The following is a 12,528-nucleotide window of genomic DNA, read 5'->3' on the forward strand; positions in this document are numbered from 1 at the left end:
GCTGTAATTACATTTAACTTCAAAATGGAAATAAACCTATACTTGAAAGTTGCTTAGAATGACATTTCCTTTCATTATACAGAAACAGTTTTTGGAAGGGGTCCACTTTAATGCTGCTTTCCCTTCTAACATTAAAGACCAAACCATAAAAACACCACATGATGGAAGGACGTGTTGCTTAAATTTTAATCCGCCTTCTTGCCAGATAATATGGCCACTGGAGGGTGCTCTTTCGGTAGCCATCTTCCGGGTCTTCGGTAAGCATGCTCTGAAATGGACAAAAGTTGAAGAAACGCCGGAGGAAGACACTAAGGGGCAAATTCACTAAGCGCCGAAGCACCTAATGCTAGCGTCAATTCGCTAGCGTTGGTCATTATCGTTACTTCGCAAATTCACTAACGAACGCTGGAGTAAATTCGGTAGTGTTACTTCGCACCCTTACGCCTGGCGAATGTGTAACTACGCAAATTCACTAACGCACGCATTGTACTGAATGCTACCTTTTACGCTAGACTTCCTTCGCCACCTCAGATCAGGCGAGTAGAGTAGATAGGGATTGCTTCAAAAAAAGTTCAAATTTTTTCTAAGTCCCAAAAAACGCTGGCGTCTTTTCTATATTATGGGTGATAGGCTGAAAAAGATCGAAAAAATTTTTGGGGCTCCCCTCCTTCCCCCCTACATTTCCTAACTCATGGCAACTTAACTATACAGTGGGCACATGTGTAGGGCAAAATAAATATTTTATTTGATGTTTTGAAGGTTTCCCAGGCATTTCTAGTGATTCTACGTATTCCTCCATTGAAATTTGAATTTGGCGCCGTATGCAAATTAACCATCGCTAGCGTAACTTCAATGTAGGGAAGGGTTTTTTTAATTAAGGGTTGAATTCTCTTTAACGCAGTGGCTCACCCACCGGGATGTCACAACCCGCCCCTATATGGACACCCCCCCCCCACAGTCAATCAAGTAAGGTTCGGCTGAAAAGGTGACAACCCTAGTAAGGATCTCTGTGCAGCACAAAAGTAATATTCAGCAGGGGTGGGCTGTCAGAACTACAGGGTTAAGCTGATCCTTGTTTCTTTATTATATTTTTCTTTTTTTGTAAAACAAAACTGACTGGATTGAACTACGTGCCACTGCTGCCTGTAGCATTTTCCTGCCAAAAGCTCCTTCTGAAGAGGCAAGAACATCTAACTGAGGGGTCCCCAATCTTTGTTTTTTTACCAGTGAGTCACATTCAAATCTAGGGATTGCTTCAAATTAGCCTGCGCTAGCGTAACTTCGCTTCACTTAGCGAATCAACGTTAGCGCAACTTCGCAACCTTACGATACCCCTGAGCGCAACTTCGGATTTTAGTGAATTTGCGAAGCGCTGGCGAAACTACGCCTGGCGAAGTGTGGCGAAGTTACGCCTGACGCAACTACGAATCTTAGTGAATTTGCCCTACGGTGTCTAATTTGTGTTGTTGTATCTATCACTGGAAGGTGACGGCAGTAGGAAGGGATCACAATGTCCTTGATAATGTTGAAGGCAGAAGTGACCTTTTGGAAGATGTGATGGCACTGTTGTCATGACAACTTTATCCTGGTGAAAAATTGTCCATGGTTGTTTATGAGAGAGTGCGGACAGATGTGAAACTCTTCTAGCAGAGCAAATGAGGCCACTTTTCAGGATAAGAACTGTAAACTCACAGATTCCACTGGCTGGAATGGTGGTTGTAGAAGAGCCTTCAAACCAAGTTCAGGTTCCACAAGAGGAATGCAATCTTTGCAACAGGGATGTAGTTTCAATAATGCCTGAAAAAATTATTTGACTTCTGGAATTAAAGCCCATTGCTCGTGAATGAGGGCTGCTAGAACAGAAACCTGTACCTTATGGGCTGAAAGGCTTGTTTGGGGAGACCATCTTGAAGGAAATCAAGGATATGTGTGAATCAACAGGTGGACCATGCAATTCTGTGATAGGAAGAATAAGTGGAAGTTTTGCTGCTAGCTGCTGAAGCTTTAGCTTGTAGTTTTGACATATCTAGTGCTGCATCAGCTAGAAATGACAGGGCCACCTTTCTGTAGACCCATCTTAAGAAGGAAAGGGAAGGACAGAGGGTGTTTAATTATCTCTTGACACCAGTACTTAGCTGTTTTGGTTACTTTAGCAAAAACAGCTACTGGTCTTAATAGGGCTGCTGTATTTTGATAATCTCTTTTGATGGCCAAATCGATCTTTTCCATGGGATCATTAAGGGATCATAACATAACTACAGCATGGGTGGATTGATCTTGGCCACTATGTCCCATTGCTGTGTCCAAGTGTTTTTTTGTGGAATTGGAGTCTTTTTCTCTGGCTGTTGCCATTCCGTGTTGACTATTTTACTAATTCTTTTGCCGGCTGCAAAGGGATTTAGCTTGATCTGCCTTGAAAAGTGATACTTGGTTCTCTTGAGATTTCAAGAGTGGAAAAAATTGAGCCTATTAGGTTCTTTGTATCATCAGATTGTTGTGATGAGTCTTCTGAGCTAGTGGTCAGAGAAATATTCCTCTTCTGAATCATTGTTATTAACAGTGTAACTTTAACCACTGATTGTTGTAGTGGGGACATTACGGACAGAACAGGGCTCCATTGCAAGCAAGGGTGTTGATTTCTGCACTTTTGGCATGAGGTACAGTCCGCAGCAAGACTTGAGATCAGGGATCCCCAGCCTTTTTTACCCATGAGTCACATTTAAATGTAAAAAGAGATGGAGAGCAACATAAACATGGTAGTGCACCTGATTTGTATGCATCTAACTCATGCCTCCAAGCCTGGAATCTAAAAAATAAGCACCTGCTTTGAGACCACCGAGAACAACATCTAAGGGGTTGATGAGCAACATGTTGATCACAAGCCTCTGGTTAGGGATCATTGTTGTACACTCCATAAGTAATGTATGAGGCTGCAGTGTAGTCATAGTGCTATCAATATAGTTTGCAGTATCACATTTTTAGCTTTAATGTAAGGGATGCATGAATCCACTATTTGTGATTCTACCGAACCCCAGCATCCTTCATGAAAGATTTGGCCGTATACCAATTCGAATCCTAATTTCCATATGCAAATTAAGGATGGGAAAGGAAAAAAAGTCGGAAAAAAATGATTTACTGGTTTTGTGATAAAAAGTCATGTGATTTCCCTTCCCGCCCCTAATTTACATATACAAATTAGAGTTTAGTTGAGCCAGGATTCGGCCAAATCCTGCTGAAAAAGGCGGAATCCTGGCCGAATTGCATACCGAACCCTGGATTCTTTGCATCCCTATTTAATGTATATCTACAGTTAGTCCATAAATATTTGGACGGAGACAACTGTTTTTCTCATTTTGGTTCTGTACATTACCACAATGAATTTTTATATGAAACAACTCAGATGCAGTTGAACTGCAGACTTTCAGCTTTAATTCAGTGGGTTGAACAAAAAGATTGCATAAAAATGTGAGCAACTAAAGCCTTATTTTAACACAATCACTTCATTTCAGGGTCTCAAAAGCAATTGGACAAATTAAAAAACTGAAAATAAAATGTTCATTTCTAATACTTGGTTGAAAACCAAGTCTTGAACTCATGGACATCACCAGATTCTGGGTTTCCTCCTTTCTAATGCTCTGCCAGGCATTTACTGCAGTGGCTTTCAGTTGATGTTTGTTTGTGGGCCTTTTTGTCCGAAGTTTAGTCTTCCACAAGTGAAATGCAGCTCAATTGGGTTCAGATCAGGTGACTGACTTGGCCATTCAAGAATATTCCACTTCTTTGCTTTAATAAACTCCTGGGTTGCTTTGGCTGTATGTTTTGGGTCATGAAACACCTCCCAATCAATGTGACTGCATTTATCCTTTCTTTTCTTGATGCTTATGAGCGGCTTGCACCTTGCAGTGCACCCTCTGTATTGACTTTCATGCAGTCTTCTCTTTATGGTAGACTTGAAGATCGATACACCTACCTCCTGGAGAGTTTTGTTCACTTGTTTGGCTGTTGTGAAGGGGTTTCTCTTCACCATGGAAAGGATTCTGTGATCATCCACCACTGTTGTCCAGGTCTTTTTGCGTTGCTGAGTTCACCAGTGATTTCTTTCTTTCTCAGGATGTACCAAACTGTAGATTTTGTCACTCCTAATATTATAGCAATTTCTCAGATGGTTTTTTTTCCTGTTTTTGCAGCTTAAGGATGTTTTGTTTCACCTGCATGGAGAGCTCATTTGACCGCATGTTGTCTGTTCACAGCAAAATCTTCCACATACAAGCACCCCCCTCAAATCAAATCCAGGGCTTTTATCTGCTTCATTGATAATGACATAACGAAGGAATTGCCCACACCTGCCCATGAAATAGCCTTTGAGTCAATGGTCCAATTGCTTTTGAGCCCCTGAAATTAAGTGATTGTGTTAAAATAAGGCTTTAGTTCTGCACATTTTTATGCAATCTTTTTGTTCAACCCACTGAATTAAAGCTGAAAGTCTGCAGTTCAACTGCATCTGAGTTGTTTCATTTAAAATTCATTGTGGTAATGTACAGAACCAAAATTAGAAAAAAGTTGTCTCTGTCCAAATATTTATGGACCAACTGTATGTAATATTCTTTTATGGGCAACTTCTCCAACAGCCCAAGGATCTAAATTTGCAGCATACAAAATCCTTTTTATATTGAGCTGTGTTTCCTATGAGCTGATTTGGTTGCCACGTGGGCAGCAATAATGATGCTTGATGCCAATGTTATTAATAGGGAAGATCAAAATATAGCAAAATCTCTATATTTTGTCCAAAAATGGTGGAAATCCATTAAGTGGATCACTTCCTTGGTTGGCAGAATCATTAAAGGTTATTAAATGACATACCACTGGTGCTGATATGCAACCAGTAATGTTTGAATAGGTGCTCACTTTGGGGTGTTACTCTTCACCCTTCGGCCCCCAGCAATGTATAGTTCTGGGCCTCATAACCATGCAACCAGGGCCAGATTTACATAGCGGGCACACATAGGCCCGCTGGCGTTCATTTCCCCCGTCCTCTCTCCTTTATTTACACAATTTTTCATCATCGGGACCCAAGCAATGGGGATTTGCGCACGGGAAATTGAAATATCTATTGAATCTCCTTTGCATCCCCAGCGTTTCTGAACCAACGTGGGTGTGGTTGGGAAGCATGCCACCACCTAAAATTCTGACGCCCCAGGCCCGGGCCTTTCCACAAATCCGGGCCTGCATGCAACCTGCCATATACCCTAACCATGTCTGGATTGAGATACAAAAAAAAAGGCAGTGGCAGACATATGAGCGACCCTCATTCCTGTTAGTAGTCTACACTAGAAACCTTATCTACTCCATTGAATGCAAAGCACGGTCACCCTTGGAACAATGTGATAATTATGGCCACAATGCTCCTGGTTCACTTTGTATCTGGCCTGGCATTCTTGCCATGGCATTAGAAGTTCTCAAACACACCCTCAAAGGCCTAGCAGAGAACACTAGTCTATGGCATCATACAGCAGCCCTTCTGGGGAGCTTCCAGAATGACAGTCTAGGACTGAACCTACATCACCCACTCTCCCAGGGGCAGAATGGGGTGGCAAGTGGAAATGACAGGCACTTACTGGGCACTAGCCTGCATTGGTCACTCCCTTCCACCCTGTGCTCCCTATCTACTGCTGGCTCCACTGTAAAGGTGGCCACACACTAGAACATCCACTCGTTTGCCAAATGAGCGGTTCTTTCCCCAATATGCCCAGGCTATTGAGTTAATTGGCCCTAGGGCCGACGAATCGTGAGGCTGCATCAACTAGCCAATGCGGCCCTCAATAGCAGTAAACTTGCCCGATCGATATCTGCCTGATATCGATGGGAGAGACCCGTTGGAACGCCCCATACACAGGCAGATAAGCTGCTGAATCAGTCTAATGAAGCAATATTGGCAGCTTAAATCTGCCCGTGTATGGCCACCTTCAAAGACTTATTAAATGAGAAGGTATCTATACAAATTCTGTCTCATTGTCAAATTACTGTAAATAGTAATGCATTTCATTTCTACATTAGAACTTAAGAAACACAGGGGGAACATAAACCACAACACCCGGAATATAAATAAGAATTTCCTTTAAAATTTATTTGACTAAATGTGTTACATTCAATATCTGATGGGTTCCTTTTCAGTGAAAGGACATTGGCATGAATAGAAACCCTCTGTGTTGTGGCCCAACGAGAGAGAAGATACTAGTAAATAAAGAACCACGGCGTCCCATTATTTACATTCTCTTTACTCTGCGCCCACATCATCCTATTTACAGGAAAATACAGTAGTCAGAATTTAAAAAAACAAAAACACTTGAGTTGTGGATGGTGTGTATAAGATGGGAGCTAAACGTTAAAGGACACAGGATAATATCATTCCCAAAACATTTAATACTAAACCGAGGATTCCTCATGCCAATCAGAAAGATGCCTTTTATTCCGTTGTGATGCTATGGCTTTCAAATTTACCGCATGGATCCATTCCAAAATATACCGAATGCCCTTCCTACAAAATCAGAAGTTAATTTAAGATGAGATCCTTAACAAAAAAAATTATATATATATATATGTACATAGGGCTGATTGATTAAAATGTAACTTTGCCATGGGGGGTCCAGCCCCTTGATGCTAAAATGTTGAACAGTCATTTCTAGTTGGACCTCTTAGGGGAAGGGAGGAGAATAAATTGAATTGAAAATAGGCAGAAAGATTCAAGTAAAAAATCAAAATCAGTGCAGAGCTTATGCATTAAACCTAATAAGTAACTAGGGATTTACCTTCCATACCTGACAGTGTGAGCTGCCATATTTCCCTCCTCTGGATATAGATCTATTAGAATAGCACTGTTTATTACTGGCCATGTGCTCTTGCTACTGGGGCATTTCACCTTAAAGGGGAACTATCATGCAAATGTAATATAAGCTTCCTCATACTGAAATAAGAAACTTTTTTAAATACAATCAATTAAATAATCTGCATTGTTTCTAAAATATTCAAGTTTATCTTTATTTATCCCTCTCTCAGCATCTGTTTCTCTTCATTCTGTCTTCATGCAGAAGTTGGGTGTCAGATATTCATTGACAGTTAGAGCCAATATATCTTATAAGGGGGCTTCCTTTCCTAGCAGATGTATTAGAGCTCACGCAAATAACTGATTCCAGCACAAACAAAATCCAATAAAATAACTGCCTTTTGCACAAATTCTGCATGTAGAGAGACATGATGTCTGGTGATTTTAATAGAGTGAGCTCTAATACATCTTCTAGACAAAAGGAGCCCCCCTATAAGATATATTGGATCTAACTGTCAATGATTATCGGACACCCAACTGCTGCATGAAGACAGAATGAAGAGAAACAGATGCTGAGAGAGGAATAGTGAAGGTAAACTTGATTATTTCAGAAACGGTACAGAATATTTAATTGATTGTATTTAGAAAGTTTCTTCTTTCAGTATGAGGAAGCTCATATTAAATTTTCATTTTCGCAATAGTATTTTATACAAGACAATTGAAAGACAAACCGTCCATCGTTCTGTTAATAAAGTCGATTTAAGCCAACGCACTGGAGCCGCAGAGTAGGTGCGGGGAATTTCAGGTCAGTGTTCCTGTGTTATGGAGGGTTTAAAATTAAGCAGTCTTGCGTAGAATAACCAACACTTTATTACATCTTTAATTGAGTTCCAGGGATGAGTTACTTTGAATTCAGAAGAACTTGATTGGTTCCAGGAATGTTGGCAAGATTAACTAACCAATGAGGCTTTGCTAATTTCGGGAAGGTGATAGGCTTGGGTTGATATCACAGTATTACTTCCTGTGGTTGTGCTGACTTGCTTCCGGACTGTTGAAATGCTGAACTACAACACAAATGCCCTTCTTTAATGGGAAAATATAACCTAGTTTTAAGCAGCGGCATTCCTTTTAGGGTAATGACACAGACGGGTGACGAAATGGTTGACAATACCTTTCTATAAGTGTCAGTGTGAATCTGCCAGTATAAACCTGCATGAAAATGCAGGAGGAAGCAATTTCCACAACTCACGCCGACACCAATGGAAAGGACTTTTTGGAAATTCTGATACCGTTTGAAGGCATGGTGGATTGTGCGCTCTGGACACATTTTAATTTAGCTTGTTATATAAAAGTGGAAGATGCTACACTAACTGCTTCATCTTAGGTCAGTCTAAGCATTCCACACAAAGATACACGACTCCATAACATTTTGGGGGAGGGGCTCCTCTAACCAACCCAGCAGGTGAAGATAAAAAGCGATGCTATACATGAACAAAAAAAAGATAATACCTGTGCTAACTATGAAACGGAGAAGAAATGAATCTGATAAAGAATATAAAAAAAATGCAGCTGACCGTTTAGTAAGATCTCATACCCCCCAGATGGTTTATAACAGAAATATACGGGACCAGGGCCTCCCAGAGTAGAAGTCATTAGAACAGGGAGATGAACAGCTTAGCCCCTTCCCACTGGGACCCTTGGCAAACCCAGGAATAAATAGCCATAGGGATAATATAGAGAGTTTCTTTATGGCTTAATGCAAACAATAAAGTGAGACTGTAAGCGGTGAGCCGGAGCACAACGCTTGGAATTCTTTGTAGGATAATTGTGGCAAACTAAAATAAAAACTGACCAATGGAAATTAAGTGTCTTTTTCCACAGCTCTGTGTGTTGAAAAATTAAAATTGCATAAAGGCTGTGACATTTGTCTGAGAAACCTCCAACAAAATGAGGAGAAGAAATCCTTCACTCTCCTTGGCTGCCATTGTTTTGGAGATAGGTTGCAGTGCACCGACACGGAAGGTTTGGACTCAGATAGAAGCAGAGTTCCCGGTCTGTTGGTCCAGTGCATCAATTCAGAATTGCATGAGATACACTTTCTCCATACCAATAAAGACCTTAACTGACCAAAGCCCTCTTCTGGAGCCACAGCTGATATCTTGGCAGTGAAGGTGATACAAAATGAATCTCTTGAGTTCAGAGTCCACAGAGAGACAGCTATGTGAGTGGACAATGTTCTGTGCTGAGGATCCACATGCGACTTAACAGAAAGGTCTACTTAAGTGAGTGGTGCTTTGGGTCGACCCTCTGACACATTAGATTTTCAGCCTGTGTGTTAGGGAGGCTTCTCCACTACCCAGACAACAACTCTTATTTTTGGTTTACAGGCTCCCCTGGATACAGACCTTCACCGAAGCCCCTTATTTTTCAGCACCGGAATGTTACTAGATTTACGGGGTGCAGCTCTTTAGGCCAACGTCATGAAAGAGAGAAGTGTAAAACTCAGGCTCAAGCTGCCGGTTCCTGTACTTATTGACTATGTCAGTGATTTTCTGCTTCCGACGCACATGCGGAGTGTTGTACGAGTCGCTTTCCAGCCGCTTCCTCCGACAGATGTTGATGACCGTCTGTCTGACCAAGAAACCTAAACCCAAAAGGAAAGGTTAGAAAATGAGACTGCCAATAACTAATTTAGATACACAAATAAGTTGTATTTCAATATATTGTTTCAGAATAGTATCTGGAATAATATGATGGGCTGAGAATGAAGTTATTAGGAAGGCTGGAATATAATAATTGACATGAGGTTTATAAAAATATAGAGTGGACATAACTGTATACAAGGGACGCCCAACCAGTGGGCCTACAGCTGTTGTTAAAGGGTATAATTTTGGCCATCCATGGATTAGATCGATATATGAAGTCAGCCATAAGGCAAAGGAGGATAACCTGATCTCACAAAGTGCTCAGTAACACCTGAAATGGGTATAGTAACCATTGACCTTACAGATGTTATTTACTGGCATCTAAAGGTTGCTGATTGCCCATAACTAATTTAAATGAATGCACACGTGCACAAGGCTTTTAGTTATGTACACCATATGCATACCCAACATTTCATACCCCTTCATTGTTTTATTTTAGTGATATGGGCCATCTAAGTCAGATTTGCCATCCAAACCATTAAGTCTTCTAGTTGTAAGTTCTACTTGCATAGAACTTTCCTACGATCCCCCATGCAATTTAATTGATTTAATTAAATCTAATCTTCCCATAATGCAGTCTTGCGCCCTCATTCATATGATAGCTATCCTCTCCTAGATCTTCTTTCCTAAGCCTATCCAACTGTTGGACTCCAACACTCACCAAGTGCTCTTCTGCTCACCACCATTCCATCAACAAGAGGGATGACCATGTTGAATTTCCCAGAGGCTCCATGCACTTTAACTCTGAACAGGCCAGTGTACAAAGGGTGGATGAAAATCACAGGGAACTCTTTCTCCGGAAGACTGTTACTGAAACACAAACACCATTTTAGCCTTCTAAAGCTAACAGCATGACAGACGTTGCCCTAGAATGCTATTTACCGGATAGAAGTGCTGCTGTTTGTAGTGGTCTCTATACCAGTACTGGTCTCTGCTGCAAGGTCTGGTAGAGGGAAGTTTTCTAGATACAAAAAAGAAGCATAAATATATTGTGCTACCCCTGGGACTAAAATTTGGACAGAAGTACAGCTGATCAAACTTGCCTCTATGGGACACAGTGTGAATCATTTGCATCAGCTCTCACCTCCAAGTTTAAATCTCAGCAAATATGCTGCATCCACTGGTAGATCATGTAATGTACCAATATCATGGCCTTATATTCCTTTGGTCTGGCTCACACCTCCCTGATATCTGCAGGTAATTGCCTAGACTTAGGGAGCCAGGAATATCCTATGGGTTTAGATTAATCTAGGTGATGAGGAATTTGCTGACCAATAAAGTTTTGCAGCAGGCCAAATTCCTTAAGACCATCTGCATTAATCACAGTGTCGTATACCATTCCATGAGAGGTGTAAAAACAAATACCTAAATCATCGTACTGCTCCAGCCATACAACTGCCACCTTGGTCTCGGGACCCATGGGTGGGACAACACGTCCTTGGGGCAGCTTTTTAGTACGTGATGTAGGACTATGCTGAAAAGGAAAACACAAAGCATTAGGCATTTTTTGTATTTCAAAAGACAACTTTAAAGAGGATGTAGACCCAAAAACGGATTTTTTGGATTATGAAAAAAAAAAAAAAACACGATTACGATTTTGTTAATAAAAATTAAATACTTAATGTGAGATGTACCCTTTGTGCTGAGCTGAGATTTTCAACATGTGTAGGGAAAAGCTCGAGGGTAAGCGGCTGCTTTAAAATCCCCGGGAGAAGATCCATGTTTGAATCCGCATCAACATCTGAGGTGTTATGTTCCACTGAATCGGCTTTTGAACAAAGAGACATGATTGGAAAAGGGATTCTTCTAGGAAGTGCCTACTTCTAATATATATCAAGCCCCCTTAATCCTTGTTATGCGACACTGTCTTACTTTGAGAGTCCACAGCTGATGGAACAATAAAAGCAATCTCAGTCAGGGCATCCGCATAGTAGAGAACTTTCTTCTCCCCATTAAATATACTCCCTCCTGTGTCATCTGCTGGAGGCATTTCCTCTGCAAGGAACATAGGAACCAATGAGCTGAATGTTGTAGTAGTAAGAAACCCAATTACGCTTCAAACTCAGGGTTAACACTGCTGGCAAGGACAGCCATAAATAATGTGTAGTGAAAGCTTTGTTGATCGAGAGCAGGTCTTTTCTATTACCTTGTTCCTGTTGCTCAGTCTCACCACTGCAGTTAATGGACCAACTGGTGGAAACATGGCCAGTCCAGCCGGGGTGCTTGCCCACATCCACCGGCCAGCCCAAGGATAGCAGGAACTCCAGGAAATGTGGCTGCACATTTTTGGAAGACTCCACATTCTTCAAGATCTGAAATAGATTTTTAGGCTCAGCAGCTAAACCAATATTTAAGATTCAACACATCAGCCTTGTACAGAGAGCCTCCATCGGGGGGGGGGGGGGGGGTACGGCGAAGTTGTCCCGGGCACAGTTCTTTTTGGGTCTTAGGGGGCCCGGCCGCTATACTCAATCTGTAGCTGGGCCCCTAATGCTGTCAGGAAGCTGCAGAATCGGGTGGGAGGGTGGAGCTCCTTCTGCACAGTTCTTTCCCCTGCCCAGCTTCTGAACTATTGGTATTTTCATGAAGTCCCGTTAGAGCTGCATGGTGATTGGATAAACTGGAAGGGAAGGTCAAATTTCACCCTCCAGCCTATGCAATCCCTGTGTAGATCTATTGGGACTTTAGTCGAAAACCAGTAGTATAGGAGCTGGGGAGGAACGTGCAGGAACTACAGCTCCGCACACCCTACCAGATTCTGCAGCTCCCCGAGAGCAGTGGGTGCCCAGCCACAGAGTGAGTATTTTTAATGGTACTAAGTAACTAAACCAGGCAAGGCAAGGTATTTTTTTCTATTATGTCTTTTACCCATGCTTAGGAGCAGAGACTGAAAAATGTGAGAAAGTATTTTTCTGTTATGTAAAGTTAACATAAAATTGATTATTAATGAAGCTAACCCACACACAACTGTATTTTAGTAGAAATGATTCTTTAAAAAAAAAG

The 12,528-nt window shown here is 41.5% G+C and overlaps 1 protein-coding gene across 12 annotated transcripts in view; it reads right to left on the reverse strand.

The window, feature by feature from the left end:
• Positions 1-7,531: 7,531 nt before the first annotated feature.
• ralgapb.L (Ral GTPase activating protein, beta subunit (non-catalytic) L homeolog) overlaps positions 7,532-12,528 on the reverse strand; it is a 47,002-nt gene continuing 42,005 nt past the window's right edge. For 11 of the 12 annotated variants that reach the window (XM_041576966.1, XM_041576968.1, XM_041576965.1 and 8 more), the window contains 7 exons: positions 11,672-11,837; positions 11,398-11,520; positions 11,160-11,293; positions 10,891-10,999; positions 10,408-10,486; positions 10,187-10,335; positions 7,532-9,464 (listed from right to left, as the gene is read on the reverse strand). In XM_041576966.1, coding sequence (XP_041432900.1) covers positions 9,271-9,464; positions 10,187-10,335; positions 10,408-10,486; positions 10,891-10,999; positions 11,160-11,293; positions 11,398-11,520; positions 11,672-11,837 — 954 coding nt within the window. In that variant the 3' untranslated portion in view covers positions 7,532-9,270. The remainder of the gene's footprint in view (positions 9,465-10,186; positions 10,336-10,407; positions 10,487-10,890; positions 11,000-11,159; positions 11,294-11,397; positions 11,521-11,671; positions 11,838-12,528) is intronic. The other variant, XM_041576964.1, reaches the window with a different exon arrangement.

The sequence above is a fragment of the Xenopus laevis genome, chromosome 9_10L (genome assembly GCF_017654675.1).
Source record: "Xenopus laevis strain J_2021 chromosome 9_10L, Xenopus_laevis_v10.1, whole genome shotgun sequence".
NCBI classification, from domain to species: Eukaryota; Metazoa; Chordata; class Amphibia; order Anura; family Pipidae; genus Xenopus; species Xenopus laevis.